The sequence below is a fragment of the Argiope bruennichi genome, chromosome X1 (genome assembly GCF_947563725.1).
Source record: "Argiope bruennichi chromosome X1, qqArgBrue1.1, whole genome shotgun sequence".
NCBI lineage: Eukaryota > Metazoa > Arthropoda > Arachnida > Araneae > Araneidae > Argiope > Argiope bruennichi.
The window spans coordinates 99,087,924-99,105,165 of record NC_079162.1 but is presented as its reverse complement, the minus strand read 5'-3'; the positions used below and the strand labels follow the sequence as shown (position 1 = coordinate 99,105,165).

Below are 17,242 nucleotides of genomic sequence, written 5' to 3'. Positions count from 1 at the left end.
TTTATTATTTTAAAATGTCTTCCACTTTCTTCCAATTATGTCATAATTTCATGAAAGCAAATTAAACTCCAAACATCATTCCTTTATATTTCATAATGATCATTCATCAATGATTTTTACCAATGTCTGACATTCCATGCAGGGAGATTCCCAAAACAATTTTGTAATTTAAATTAAGGTTCTAACTTCTGATTACGAAAACAATTAATTCTCTTAAATAAGCTAGTTGTATGAATCTGCTCCAGTTTAAGTAGTACACAACTTTTATAATAATTCAAATTCAAGAAAAGAAGTCAGTTTTAGATTTTCAAAATGATGAAATTTTTTTTTAAATATACCAGAAACTATAGAGTATTTACAATAAATTAAGAAAATTATTTATAAAAATTATTTTCATCAAGGTCGATAAAAATGTGTTGTAGGAAAATGTTAAAAATAATTAAGTACTTATATAAACAATAACAGATGTAATTACCATGTATTCTGTCAGAAAATTCGTTGAACGAAACGTATTTCTCACGTATTCATTGAGTCACTCCCTGACTTTACAAGCATTCCAAACAAATAATTACAATTAGATTAGTAAAATTAGCAGCACTTAAAATATCCAATATTACATTATGGATAGTTCCATTATAAATAGATAATTTAGTTCCCTAAAAGGAAACCGAGAAATATTTAAATTGCCTTTTTCATTTATAAATATATGCAAAAAATAATAAGAATCGAAAGGCGGCGGTTACAAGTCCCGAAAAAATTCGTACTAATACTGCTATTTATATATCTTCAAAAAAAAGGGGGGGGGGGGTTGAGAAAAGAAAAGAAAAAGAAAGAAAGAAAGAGAAGTGGAATTGTTAACAAAAATTTTTAATACTTGCACAATATCCATTTTTGTAGCTGTTATACCTGGTAAATGGCCACAATAAAAATTCCACAAAATTATGACAAAAAAAATTTAGATAAATAAAATTTATAAAATCTTTATATTCAAAGCATTATTTATAGAAAAAAATAAGCAGAATATTTTAATAAATATTCCACAACAAGATGATGATTTTAACAAATGAGAATTCCATTTCCTAAACATCTAACATTAATCATACAAAGAGCTTACAGAAATATCCAATCCTAATAATGCTATTAAAATTAATGTTTCGACGATTGATTCATCCTCCATAAGAATTCATACATGTGTACATATTTCTGACATCTTAGTAATAAAGTAGTTATATTTTGCAAATTGATGCTACAATTACACAAATAACTACTTTAAATGAATTAAAACTACTAAAACCCCTAATGTTTTTAACTATTAAAATAAAACAAAGGGAAAAAGAACAAATTCCTTACAATGGCCGAAATATAAACAATATCACATCTGGACATACAAAAATTCTAGCTTCCAGAAAATAATGATCGCATAGTAAATTTTTCCTCTATTAAAGTTTTCAGAAAAATAATCCTTTACGATTTTGTTTTTGATTTTTTAATTTGTTTATAAAGCCCAATTCACGTTAGGAGTATGTACCTATAGTTTGAAGGACTTAATTTATGTTTACTTATACTAGTAATGTTTCACAAGAAAAAAAAATCATAATTGATTACTTATGTACACAATAGAAAAATTATTCACAAATGATTTTATAATAAAACACATACACGTTTATTTACAAATATATAGATAAAGCGTTTAAAAAGTATGAATGTTTTTAATATGTTGACAACATGTTATTCTAAAAGTAAGTATTATGCATAACAACATCCTTTTTTTATATAATTTATATACATGTTTGTAAATAATGTGTTTACAATGATCAGGATTCCAATGTATAATGAGATTTTCCAAGACTGAGGAGAAAATGAACTCCTTTAAAACTCAGACCATAAAATGGCATTTCTGCTTTTATCACAACTAAGGAGATAATTTCCACACCAACTCCATGCACAAGCAATTACAGTAGAGCTGAAAAAGTAAATTTAAGTAATTATATTAAAATTTAATTTACAGACATCATCATTACATTAATTATTTTTAAATAAACGCCTAATTATATATATCTAATAAGCACATAATATACTTAAGTAAGATTAAAAATCGAAATTTAAATTTATAAGTTAAACTTATACTAGAGAAAAAGTAATCCATTTCTAAAAAGTAGAAATTTAAGATAATTGTATAAATACCAATGTTCTCTTAAAATTTTCTTTAAGGCCCCCGTAGACACAACCCAGATGTATATGCAACCGTCCTGCGATCCACAGACACAAAATTGACCATCTGGACTAAATTTCGCTCGTGCCCAGTCGCAACCAATCAGAAATCCGTCAGAACTAGAAAATTAAAAATTTGAATATTGCGTATTATATACAAGGTGCCCTTGAATTCATGGTCCAAAATTTAAGAGTAGGTAAAAAAAATACATATAAAGAAGCATTTTTATTTTTTGGCATAGCAATCTGGGGTCGGAAATAGAGTGTAGACGGGAAAAAAACAAGAAGTAATCACATACACGTTTAGTGACGTAGCTTAAATAAAGATGAATTTTTGGAAAGAAAAATACCAAATAGTCATGGAGAATTATTTAGTTTGCATAATCAAATCGATAAAACAATTTATAGAATTTGACATTACTCTAGCTTCCAAATGACAGTTTGCTGTTAGAGAATACTTTTGTGTGATGGAGCAATTTAAGAAAGCAGACATGCATCTTATGTACGGGGTAGCGATTTGTAACAAGCTTTAAGATTGTACCATAAATGCCTCCCCAATAAGACAAAACTGGACAACAAAATTTTTCAGCGCTTACACCGCCAGCTTTGCGAGAGCGGTTCATTTCACGTCGAGAAACCATAGGCGGAGTGATCATTCATCACCTTTTCATGTCTTTTCCATTTCCGATCCCATATTTCTATACAAAAAAAAAAGCTTCTTTATAGGTATTTTATTTACCCTTAAATTTTGTCCATGATTATATATACACCGGGTGTCCCATAAATTTGTAAATACTTTAAGAATTCATAAAAATTGAAGGAATGAGTATATTTTAATGCGGTTTACGAAACTGTTATTCTCATGAAGGGGGATTTTTTTTTCATAAAAAAAAAACAGAAATAGTTCAAAAATTTGTCGATAGAGGGCGCACACAAGCAAAACATACAATTCTACGGGAAAAATACTTTTATTTGCATGCAAGCAATTGTTTACATACGTATCACATCAGTACTACAGTACTTGTTCTATGTGTCCGCCATCACCACAGATAACAGTTTGGAAGCGGGAGACAACACTGGTAACTGCATCATACAGCATATCCGGATGAATGCATGAGATTTCGTGCGAATTGCTTCCTTTAGCTACACTAACGAAGTTGGCCTATGGCGGTACACCCGAGACTTAAGGTAACCCCATAGCCAAAAATCAAGGGGTGTTAAATCTGGTGATCGTGGGGGCCATTCATGTGTAAAGTGACGGCTGATTATCCGTTCTTCAGTAAAAGTTCTTCTCAAAAATGCCTTCACTTCGGTGTCGATGTGAGGAGGTGCCCCGTCTTGCATGAATGTCACTGTGTCAAGGACATCGTGTTCCAATAAGGACGGTATCACTTCCTTCTGTAACATTTCCAAGTAACTTGTTCCATTAACTGAACATGTCTTCCATCCTGCTTTTTTACAGGGCTTTTCAAAGAAAAAATTGCCTACAATAATGGATGCAGTGGAACCACACCAAACAGTAACCCGTGGTGAATGCAGGGGCATCTCAGTGTAAGCATGTGGATTCTCATGTGCCCATACTCTAAAGTTATGGGTATTAACTGCTCCATGCAAAGCAAAATGAGCCTCATCTGTCCACAATATTTTCAGCAGCTATCGCGGATCATCTTCAATTTTCGCCAAAGCCCAATTTGAGAATTCCAATCTCTTAGCTGTATCATTTGGTAAGAGTTGATGTAGCGATTGTAATTTGTATGGGTACAATTGCAATACACCATGAAGGATACGGTACACCGAAGTCTTTGGTATACCAGTTATTCGTGCCACTTCTCGTGCGCTACTGACTGCACTTGTAGACTGTTCCCTTAGCGTGTCCATTTGTGAAGAGACATCGGGAGTACGGACTGTTGTTAAACTAGGTGCACCACTGCGTGGCCGATGACACAAACTTCCAGCTTCTTCGAAACGGCGTACTAGGGAAACAAGTCCAGCAGGAGTGATCGGACCTGAACCTTCCTTCAATCTTTTCTGGGTCCTAAACTTTCGTAAGGCTTCAGCCGCCGATTCGTTGCTGACATAAAACAACTTTACCAATAGTGCTTTATCCACCAGTGTCAATATCTTAATACAAACCTTATGCAAAACTTTAGAAATGATGTGTCAATCGCTCACTCTGCCTTTCATAAGACTTTAATTTGCATATTTCCACTGGTTTGCTTGTCTGCAGCGCCCTCTATTGACAAATTTTTGAATTATTTTTTTTTCTGTATCAAAAAAAATTCCCTTTCATGAGAATAATAGTTTCGCAAACCGCATTCAAATATACCCAGTCCTTCAATTTTTATGAATTTTTAAATTATTTACAAATTAATTACTATATATATAACAATAATAATTAATTGTAATTTGTTTCATGTCTCTAAAAATATTACCAAATTTATGTTGATTTTTAATGAGTTTAATAAGGATGCACATTTAATGACCATTACAAAGTGGAAATCTAATTAGTTCAATTATTTTCAGCAAGTTGATTATGAGGTTTTTATCAACACAATAATTAATTATAGTCATAGAATACAAGATAAGTAGCCATTCTTCAAGATTTTCTTCAACTTTTAGAAAACATCTCATATCTTTAAATTTTCATATCAATCCGACATCTCTATGCATGCAACTATTATTTAAAATAGTTCTTTTATTGTGATAAGATTCATCAGATTTGGTTGATGCAACTAAATTAATACTAAAAAGGGGTATTAAATAAGTAATGCACATAATTTTGAGCATAATAATTAAAAAAGCAATGAATGACAAAATGAAATGAAAATAAAGTATTACCAATTTATTACTTCTTGACATAACTGGCATTCATATTTGAGGCATTTGTCCCAGTTCTGGATCAGTTTGAGAACCTTTATCTCATAGATTAGCGTTTGGCCGCGTGAGGTCGTGTCAGAGTTAAAACGTCTGACCCTAAAGATCCACTTAATGGATAAACACTGATGGAAATTTAAGGTGCCAATACAATACCATTAAATTACCAACTGAATCCTTACAGTCACCACATCCATCCCCGTTCGAGCAAAAGGATTCGGTTAAGAAGTTTTGGGGCATCTATCATATAGCCCGAATTCGACACCTAAGTTTTCATTTGTTTGGACTCATGAAGGGTATTCTTTAACAATCAGAAGTTTGAAGCTGATAACATCCTCATATGGGACGTCAGTGTTATAGGAGACCGGAATCAAAAACTGAGGCAAATGTCTCAATATGAATACACTCAATATAAAAATAACAATACTTTAATTTCCCTTTGATATTATCATTCATTGCATTTTTTTCATTATTGTGATCAAAATTATGAGTATTACATATTGATACTCCGTAGTGTTAATATGGTGGCCGAAAAGTGGTAGTCAGAGGCTGGTAGCAGCAACTGAAATTTTTTTTCACCAAAATTTATTTTTCCGAGACAACAAAACTCGATTTTTGCGAATATCGACGGTGTAACATGAGCATATTCAAATTTTACATGTATCACAAAGAAGTTATTGAAGTAAATAATAATATCTAAAGTTTATATACAAAGAAATGTTCCAATTGTACAGAAATACACAATCTTAATCTGAATTTCTATTTAAAACTTTTCTTTTATCATGACTGTTAAGTATTTGAGACTTTCAATTCGCATTCTAACAATTGCAGTATTTTTTTATTAGCAATTGATTTTGATTTTTCATAATTATATTTAGTAATTAACAAACAAAACTTCAACTTATATGAAGAAATCAAATTGTAATGAAAGGATCTATATATTTTAAAGCTCATCAATGTCTAATCTTCTGAACAAGATATTTTATTTTTCATATCCTAGAAACAAACCATACTAATCACAAGCAGACTACCATGCTATTATTGATTCTGAATTGAACATGAATTTTCTTTCCAACTTTCAGAAGTACATTTCTTTAAAATAATTAGAGGAAATGTACAATGTTAGACTGACTTTGCCTTTGTTCTTACTAGATATACTGAAAATTATAATGATGGAGTTTCTTTAATACAATAATATGTAAAAGAATCAAAATAAAAGGAAAATTTTAATACACTCTGAAATAACCTCAGAATCACCATATAGAAGATCGCTGAAAAAACAGGAGAATTAAACTTAAGAAATCTCTGTTTAGAGAATTTAGAAGAAATAAAATCAGCAGATGTAACAAACGCCAGATGCCAAAGGAATGGATATCAAAACAAGACGATACTAATGGAGCAAGAACGCACACGCAGACATACAAAATTGAGAACAAATAATAAATATTATAAAAAGAATGCTTTAACTCTAAATCCTTCGCATTACATTTCAATTAAACTTGGGCGATAATAAAATCTCTCAGAATTTACGACATTCAATTTACAACTAATATGCATCGCGTTTATGATCAAATTATGCAACGAACTATGTTTTTGTAAATAGCTGTTGGCCTATTGTTTACGTTTTGGAAACTCACAGCGTGTTTCGGTACCCCTCCACCATGTTTTGAAATGTATACTGTACAGATCTCTCATTCTTACAATCACTACTCACTACTTTTTCCTCAGAATAGAAAAGCTTCAACCATATAAAGTTCCATTCTTAAATTATAAACCTTTATTAAGTTTTGTACACACTAAAAAAAATCTTACCTAAACGTACGAACAACATTATTCATTCGGAAATCGATGAGTTTGAGAGAATCATCTCTGACACTGCTTAGTAATGAATATCCATCTAAGAAAAAATTTCAAAAATTCTTTAGAAGAAATAAAAAATGCAATAAAAACACAGAACTAAAAAAAAATCAGTATTCTTGTGAAAATTTTCCATAAGTAAATATTTTCAAACTCTTTGATGAAAACACGACCTTAAAATAAATCAAAATAAAATATAAATCGGTGAGCAGGCCAAAATTATTAATTTTATTTTCGAAACTTAAAACTGTAAAACTACAAAAAAAAAAAAAAAAAAATCCATGAAACATTCTTTCATAGATTTGTATCATTTTAAAGCAAGGTAATTTGCTCGAAGGCTACTGAATTTAAATGAATGGTATACAGGATGGTTATAATTAAAGCAATCTTTCGCAAAATTATGTAAACCACTCTGGCATATTTTGTTACAACCTAATCAAAATAGCCACACATTAATCGAGCTATTAAAAAAGAAATCTGCAATAAAAAATCATAATTTAAATTTCGATCTCTATGTGAAAAGATGGCACATAAAAAACAAATACAAAATTTTATTTAACATCATTAGTCCATGGGTATTTCATTTGCGCTAATCGCGTGTTCAGAGCGAATTAATTATAGTGTATTAAACAGCAGGGCAGAGTGTTCTTTGAGAAATTGCAGCAACATGGTGTGCTATTCTTGCTTTCAATTCATGCAGAGTACATATGCTTTCACCATAGACACAATCTTTTAGTTTTAAAAGCATACATTTGCAATCAATATTTGTGGACTGCACTTATGTATTTTTCTTTCAATTATAAAGTATTTCTGATGTGAAAGCAAAGAATTACTTATGCAATGCTTGAAACTTGTGCAACAGCTTTTACTTTTTAGAAATATTAGGCAAGTATATTTGGTTAAACCAATAAAATCCCAACAAATATTGCTAAAATAATATATTTAATCAGGATATTTAAAAAATGTTCTCAAAAAAAACAGCTGTCAACCACTGAATATTGATTTTTCTAATATTTTCAAGATGAATATTTCAAGAAATAATTTTCCTTTAAAGATTGTTCAACTTATATTAATATTTTTGATTAAAAATTACATTTAATGACTGCATGAATTACAAGTTTTTTTTAATTGATTATTATGTACTTTGCTCAGTGGGCTGGAAAATCACTTCCTCCGAATTTTATTCAAAGTTTTTAGTTAGCTGTGAATAAAATCTGAATAGTTGCTTATTTAGAACTATTTATTGAATGTTAAACTCTTATAAAAAGGATTTTTAAAAAAAATCTTGAAGAACATTAATGACGAGAATAATGGATAAACGAAAAAAAAAAAAAAAAAAAAAAAAAAAAATCAGAAATAAACCAGAACACAGTTGGTTTCAGATGTTTCAAAATAGATATTTGTACATACAAAATATCCATATTTTCCCCTAATTTGTAAAAGTTTTGTATGACTTCCACTTAATTATTATATTCACGAACATAATAATGTATTAGTTTTTCAAATTCTAAGTTTATAATGAAATATATACTTACCTAGAGATAAATCAAGTGAAGTTATTCGTCCCTGCAATAAAATTTCATTAGTACTGGAGTCGGATCTCATATCCCAAAATCTTATCTTTTTATCGAAATGTCCGCTAACAATGTTGGTTGCATTCCTATCACTTGTGACTACATCGTTTACACTAGAGCAAGCAAATATCGATCGAACGCCTAAAATGGAAGACTGCATATTAATAAAAACACGCTTCTTCAAAAATATTCATTTTCACAACTCTTTAATTTTTCCACATAATAATGCTTTTATAAAACATTTTGCTCCTTACAAGTTTTGAAAAATTAAAATGAATCTAATTACTCAGAGAAATATTCACTATTCTACATTTTTCATTTATTAAGGGGTTCAATGCAAAACACATTTTTTATTAACTTTCACAACTTTTAAAATCGAAAAATGCATTAATTTTCTTTTGGAAAACAAGATTCCACTAAAATATAATACAAATTCACAACACACATTATATGACAAAATGTATTCGGGTACTCCGTATTTATAAATTTTTTCCGGCTTCTCCAGAAGGGCCGGGTAGATTGCCCTTTGATCATGTAAAAAATGTGCTTAAATTCACATTTTACAGAAGAGAAAGACGAGGACATTTAGTAGGGGATCGACTAAAAATTGGTATGCATTCATCCCGTTTTACAGAAATCCGATAATGTTTTGTAACTTTCGTCAATGGCGGGAAGATATTTTTTTTTAAATCCCCATTTTTTAAAAGTTTCTTTTCTTTTGATATGCAAAATTTTGAACCAGATTATAAAAAAGGTAGTAATATGTTGGTGAAATATCTTTTTTAAATTCGGGTAAAATACTTTGAATACTAGAGGAATTATGAATATTTGTAATAAATTTTTAGCCACGTATATGGGAAAAACATTTATTCATATATGTGTGAATTTTTTCATTCAATTATTTCTAAGCCAGATATATAGGGAAACTTTAAAAATTCTAGTTGAAAACTGTAATATTTAAAAAGATAATTACATTGCAGCGAGTTGAATTATATTCTTCAACAAAAGCTGAATGACTAGAGGGTTTCCGCAAATTTCTTAAATTTGAATCTTTGAATAGTAATATTGAATTCTTCGAAAGTTAAAAATGATCTAAATAATCCCGCATACTTATAGACAAAGTGCACAATTTAAATTTCTATAAAACAGGCATCAAAAATAGCAACGAATTTTATTATGCACTTCCCCATCATCCATGCCAACAAATCAGCTCTCCATAATTAGAGCTTTGTAGACTAGCCTCACCCGAATCTAGATTTTAATCCTAGAGAATTCCAATGAAATGAATTAGAATGCTGATTGTGAAATAAAACATAATGTCCCACAAACAGTGAAATCGCATACCATTTCTAGAGCAAGTATGGCATGTAATTCCCACAGAAAAACTAGTATATTTCTCATAAAAACCCCTAGTCTATAGTAGTAGCCGTCACTACAGCAAAAAACGACCCCTTTTCATATCAATAAATAAAGCATCCAAAGAATAGATAAAATATGTGCCCAGACATTTTTAACTACATATTGCTTATCAAGTTACAAAAATTACAATTATAATATTTCTGCTACATAAAGTTATAATTCTAATATTTATGCAAATAATGCTAATGACATAATAAAATTTATTGCTATTTATGATGCTTAAAATAACGTATTTTACGTAATATAATTTTACATAAAATAACGTCTACTAAATTTATAAGTGTGCAGGAATACGTCGCATATTTCTAGTTCTTATTCAATTCTACATGCCCTAATTGAAGATTCAAGTTTAAGAAGTATCAGTTTGTAGAAAATCCCTGAACAATTATCTATTCTTGAACAGAAATGAAAATTCAGCTCGGTACAATGCAGATATCTTTCAGAAATTTCAGTCTATTCAATTAAAAAAAATTATATAAGATGCCCTATATATCTGGCTATGAAATTATGTATGTAATGATATTTTTAAATTCAACTTAATCCTAATTAATTTCTTAATTTAATTCTTATTAACTTAATTCTAAGACGTTTTTTTTTATTTCTTGATCCAATTCCACCTTTTTCATTTAATTAATGCTACACGAGAGCTCTAAAATAGCTGAAATCGACAAGTTCCCACATTTCGAGTGAAGCAATAAAAATCTGTCAGTCTAAACAAATTCTTTTAAAATATACCTATTTTCCCTTACCTAAATCGATACCTGTAAAGATATCCGTATCAGAATCTCACAGAATATAATTAATATTTCGTTGGCTCTTTTCTTTTTTTCGCTCTTGTGTCGAGCTATGGATTGACATACCTCGTCACTTCTTGCTTGTACATAGATTATGCCTACCGGGATGGAATAAAAGCGAATTTTAAAAAATTCAAAGTGTCTACTCTCTCTTCGAATACGACTTCTGCTTCAAAAGATTTTGTAAGTTTCTTATAATTTGATTGGAAAGTTTGCATGATTTAAAAAATCTTGTAGAAAAAAAATGGCTTTTTTTCCCTTTTAAAAGAACGCTATATTTTCGTGAATTCACATATTTTTAAAAAATGTATGTACATTCCAGCTGGTAAATAAAGCCATTGTAGAAATCGCACATCATTATTATCTTTCAGTGAAATGGGGTGAGGCCAAATCATTTCTTACATCAATTTCTGTTCGGCACCCCTAAATGCACTTGTCATCGAATCTTCACTGTAAAATGCGAGTTCCAGCATTCTTTTATAGTCGAATTTCAAGGGCAATCCATCCAATTTTTCTGTCGATTTTTTTAATGTGTAAAAATGGAAGTGTCAAGCTAGCTCTGATCATATAATGAATGTGATGACTTTTAATATCCACATATGATATATTGTGAATGCACTAATTATGACAAAATATTTGCTGAAGAACTCTTGTGAATGTGTAGATATGGCTAACTGCTGAGAGTAATAAATACTTCTTACCAGTTTCCAGTATTATATGCATTAAAAAATAATTCATCATATATTTGACCTATAGTGTCATAATATAGCATAGATCCCACTATATATTTTTAACAAATTTTCCACTTTAAAGGAGAGTTATATCAGAAAGAAGAATATTAAGATTATGGAAAATTGTTTAATCGAAATTCGTTGTTTTCATCATTGTTTCATTGAACAGCATTCACAATCCAACGGATTACAATCTATTACTTGTTCAATTCGGTGGCCAGTAAAGTAGCACTCACTTAGAGTAATTAATTTTCAATAAGAAACCCTCTCAACGCCAGCATAAAAATACAAATAAATCATTATTCCTAGATTAAATGGCTCTCTTTGAATTATTCATTTGGGTAATCAGAAAACCTGTCGCATTTTGTCTAAAGTGACAAACTGTTGAGAAGAAAAAATGATCAGAAATCAGTATATAATATCTAAAATTTACAGTTTTTAATAAATTTTTGATACGTTTTTAGAATTTAGGCCCTGATTATTACTGTAATTGTTGTTTAAATAATTATCGAAATGAATGCGTTTCCAATAAAAAAACTTATGAAAATAGCACTTTGAAGCTAGTTATTAAGACAAAATAGCAATTTAGGAAAAAATTTAATTTTGATATCAGGATGTTATAACTACTAGAAAAAAAATGTAAAAATGCATTTAACAAGTGAAACTGAATGTTATCATACTATTCCAATTCCTTAATCATAAAATTTGGACAAGATAACAGGCATATAATATTATGAATGATAAGCTTCATAAAGAATAACATACAAGCTCTGCGTCGCAAGTCCCAAATCTTAAGAGTTCTATCATGGCTGCCAGAAACGACTTTGCCGGTCTCGCCAAGGAACTTCGCAGACATTACCTTGTTACTGTGTCCAGTCAGAGTATGCTGAGATAATCAATAAAAATAAAGAAAGAAAATACGGTGAATTTGATAAATTAACAGAATGTACAGCATATAAAAACCAATAAAACTATTTTACTTATTATTAAGCAACTTTATAAAAAAATTATAACAAATCTAATTTTACACTAAACTGCAAAGCTATAAAAGGAGAAAGAAATTGAAAGGAAAAAAAGCTTTCAATGTCTATAAATATCAAAAATAAATTCAAACCAACAAACTATATTAAAAAATCAGACAAAGCATACAATTTTAATCATTTATCATTTTTTGCTGAAAGTATTTTTGAAATTAAAGAAAAAAAAATACAAAATACAGAAAACAAATACCTTGATTTTCATATCACTTATGCTCCAGATTCGACTAGCAAAATCACATGATGCTGCAAGTATTAATGTTTCCTGAAAATTAAAAAGAAAATACGAAGTAAATTAATTTTCAAACAGAATTTTAATATTACATTAAAAATCACAATATTTCCTTAAGTTACTACATTAGATTTAGAAAGATATATACATTATCAATCCAAAATGCTTATTGTATCTTTCCAATCATTCATCATAAGGCTCTAAAACTTCTAGTTTTTTTGTTTTTTTAATTTCAAATTTAAATGTTTATTTGTGGAATATCACCAAAGTTTCAATATAAATATTCAAATTTAATAAAGGAAATAAGATGACAATAAGCACTTTTTACAATGAAAATTTTCTTAACAAGAAAGACTACAGTAACAGAACCCTATCTAACAAAAGCAATGAACTTCATATTGAAAAAATACATTTTATTGTAAAGAAGTAAGGCGATAGGTTAAGCTTATTAGGTTAAATGTCAAAGGAATGTCATTTGCTTCTATTTATGTCGAGATAATAGGGAGAAACTTTACTTAAAAAGAGAATAAATTTTTTAAAAAACGACTTTTTAACATACTGTGTTTAGGGCAAAACTATTCGCATGCAAATAAAATAAATAACATGCCTTGAGTTTCAAGGTAAGAATACGGTAAGTTTGAAGTAAATAAAACCCTAACACCTTTCTTATCCAAATATTCTGGAAAAACTATGCTGTCTTTTAAAACTCAAAAAAAGTTATCACTAACTCATAATTTATGACTAGTATCTAAGCATGCCAAATATTTATGAATACAAAGTAAATTTTTAAATAACATAATTACTGTTATAATATTTATATAATGTCCAGAGAAAGTTGAGCAAGCATTTATTTCCTTAAAATTTGCACCCAGACATATATGTCTGGTTAAAAACTTTATAAAATAAGATGTGCAACTGTAAAAATAAAAGAAATCCGGCCTTTGTTGTGCAAAAGTGCCAATTGATAAAATACTCCTTATATTCCTCTCAGTTAAGGCATCACTTTTCTATACATAACATTAAAAGACAATTTTTTTTTTAAACTTGAACATATCTGATAAGTTTATGATCCACTCTTTTTATTTTAATTAAGATATAATATACATAATAGATCATTAAATGGATGGCATCTGAAAATAATGCATTAATTAACTTTTATTTAATCAAAAATGATGAAATAATGCACTACAATTATATATAAAAATTGTTCAAAATGTGCATTATCAAATTTATACATATTTGAATTCTTCTAAACACACATGTGTACAAGGTCCAATTTAAAATTCTACCAACAGATTCAAGAGGCTTGTTTTGTAGTCACATATTATATTCTGCCATAATAGTTATAAAGCCAATCACTTACGATTACTCTACACCATTATATTTTTTGTCCCATTCAATTAGTCCCGATCATTCATGAGTACTCCACACAATCTTTACTATCACTCTCTCGGTGAATATTTTGTTATAGTACATTGCAAGTCTCGCTTTTATATGTTCAAAGCCTTTGCATGGCCACTCAAATTCAGTAAAGACCCAATCCAAATAGCGCAATAAAAATAGACTCAGAAGAATTTAAGATAGACTGAATACCTAACATTTCAGTCCACACCATACCAGTAGACCAGTTTTTTACATTAATGATGAATTTGGGAGTGCCAACAGTCCGTTGGCAGGGAATAATCATGGAGTCTGTCTTGTGTTGCCAACACTGCTATTTTCCGAATGCTAAGAACAGAGCTGACATTTTGTATACCAGCATGAAGATAATTTACAAAATAAGTCAAAATGTCAATTTCTTGCATAACATCTCATCCTCCTCAGAGAAATAAGGATCTTGTCAATTCGGAATCACTGAAACATTCTATGAATATACTTCAGAAGTATGCTAGGAATTCTGAAAATAATGTTTGCATTCTTTTATATCCATGCCAGCATAATGATTATGTATAGCAAAAAACATCAAAATTTGAAAACGTTTCTCAGTATTGAAATACAGTATTTTTAGATAATACCATACCCAACAGCAAGTAAAGGATTTCATAGCCTTGTCCAGTATTACAATATTTTCCAGATATTTTCAATTCTTCTCTTTTTCAAGGCCCCCCCCCTATTATGAAGCCAGTAGTTGCAGTTATTAACCATTCAAATTGAACAATAGTATGCACGATTAAAAAATGTCTCTCAAATTATGACAACTGTAAGATATACTATGAAACAAATATTTGAATTTGGAATTTTATTTGTTTTGAATAATTTACATATCTACAATAAAAGTCTCCAATTAAATTTGTGATAATCTCTGTTAATTCCGAAATAAATATTTATCTGAGAATTCTGCTGAGAGTACAATGAAATTTTATGTATTAATAGATGAGTGTAACAGGAACATTTTATCAATTGGTACTTACACACAATGAAAGTCATATTAATTTTTTTTTTAATATATTATTAATCTTTATACGAAGATGTTTTCATACAGCTGTGCAAAGAATTCAAATAAAATTTATAAAGGTTAAATATGTTTTTAGAAATAATATTCAAAGACCTAAACACTTAATCCATTTTTCCCGGACAACCTGTATATAAAGCGAAGGCAGAAAATGAGAAACATTCAGATTCGCACCTCAGCATCAAAATCAACAGAATGAACAGATGAATTACTTTCATGGGCAACTCCTTTTAAAACGGCTTGACCTGGAAAAAAGAAAAAGAAATGCGTTAAATAATATATATATATGAATGACAAACTTCTAAGTAAATAAAAGGATTCAAAATCTAACTAACTTCAAACTTTTTGAATTTATTCTTTTATTAGATGGAATTTTATCAAAAGTTTGGTTTTGAGGATGTAATAAAGATTACTATGCTCAAAGACAGGCTCACTTGACAGTATGGTAAAGCTAAATAGAATATAATTTCGCTCAGTGGAATAGTCCTGAAAATATCTTAATGTAATTTGAAAGGCTGACACATTTCAATAAAATTTAGTTTTAAATGTCAATATTTGATACTCTCGGCAGTAAAAAGGAATTTTAATTTAATTTCCTTCAGCTATTTTCCCTTCTTTAAGATTACGCAGGCGAAATTTCACGTTGATACGATCTGAGGGAAATATATCTTCTCGATGCGCTAATTATGGTTGCAATTTATTCAGAACACGTGGTTGAATTCGCCGCCTTTATTTAATTAATTTTTTTATCATTTTATACATTTTGATTACCTAAATATTGATATTTTACATATTATTTATTGATTTGTTTTATCTCCTGCATTTGTATTGTTATTTTAATGCAAATAGATGTCACCACTCAATTATGGGAAGTGGAATATATCAATTTAGTTACATTATGCAAAAAAAAAAAAAAAAAAAAAAAAATGAATAAGGAAAATAGCAAAAGAAGAAGAAGAACGTAATGGAAATCCAAAGTCTGCAGTACTGGCGTTTTTACAATAACAAAAAAAAAAAAAAAAAATCCCATTTTACGAAATGCTTCAAAATTGTGTCAGTTTATCTATATAACTATATCATATATATATAGTAACTATTATATATATTTAACTATATTATATATATATATATATATATATATTGATGTGTGTCTGTAACATTAATGTGAACAGTGCAGATTGAATGTTATCTTATTTTTTTCTTTTTAATTTCACGATTAATTCAACATTTATTTTAATGTAAAATACAATAAACTACAGATTTAATGAAGTAAAAATCGGAATTAAACGGGGCAGAAATGTGCCTCTAAAATCAGACTCAACTATGTAAAATATTTTATATATAATATAAAGTTAGCAATAGTATTAGATAATTCAATGCACCTGTCTATTAGTGTCAAAAAACTCCAAACAATTGCATTTTAAAAGAGCAGAAAAAATAAGTTATGGAATGCACAGTTTAATATTTGAATAGCAATTTCAACTTTATTGTAATTTAATTCATTTAAAAATATATATATACAGTTCAATTTTTAACATTATTCAATATAAATATTTTAATCATTTTATTGGATTATTTTTCAATGAATAATAAATTCAATTAATTTTAACAAATTTATCGTGAAAGGACGCATAAAAATCAATATAAATTCATGCAAACCCATTAAATCTAGCTGCATTTTCTTAGTGAATTAAACAGCATCCATTTTAACAATGTCTAAGTAGAATACACATTACCAAGATAGAATGATAGCACACATACAGATGGAAAACTTGGTTAAAACTGTCAGTGTTGCCACTCAAATCTGGAAAAAAAATCCCCCTGTGTTTTCCCTTATGTGTGTGTACTATAAGAGGAAAAGTGTAAATATCATTCATGTGCTAGTTTTAACAGAATAATAACACCCACTAGTTTTTACTAGTGGAAGAAGTGAAGAGAAGTAAGCAACAATTTAACATTACTCAAAATGACAGCATATTAAATTAATGTTTATATTTACATACAGAAAAAAATAATTTCTCTTTATTTATTACCTAGAATTTAGCTAGACAAAATTCAGAT

The 17,242-nt window shown here is 29.0% G+C and overlaps 1 protein-coding gene across 1 annotated transcript in view; it reads right to left on the bottom strand.

Moving 5' to 3' along the window:
• Positions 1–851: 851 nt before the first annotated feature.
• Positions 852–17,242, bottom strand: part of LOC129958385 (autophagy-related protein 16-1-like) — a 50,867-nt gene continuing 34,476 nt past the window's right edge. Inside the window, exons 10-16 of the mRNA XM_056070847.1 lie at positions 15,356–15,426; positions 12,691–12,762; positions 12,226–12,346; positions 8,478–8,657; positions 6,898–6,982; positions 2,185–2,331; positions 852–1,963 (exon numbers count right to left, since the gene is read on the bottom strand). Coding sequence (XP_055926822.1) covers positions 1,870–1,963; positions 2,185–2,331; positions 6,898–6,982; positions 8,478–8,657; positions 12,226–12,346; positions 12,691–12,762; positions 15,356–15,426 — 770 coding nt within the window. The 3' untranslated portion in view covers positions 852–1,869. The remainder of the gene's footprint in view (positions 1,964–2,184; positions 2,332–6,897; positions 6,983–8,477; positions 8,658–12,225; positions 12,347–12,690; positions 12,763–15,355; positions 15,427–17,242) is intronic.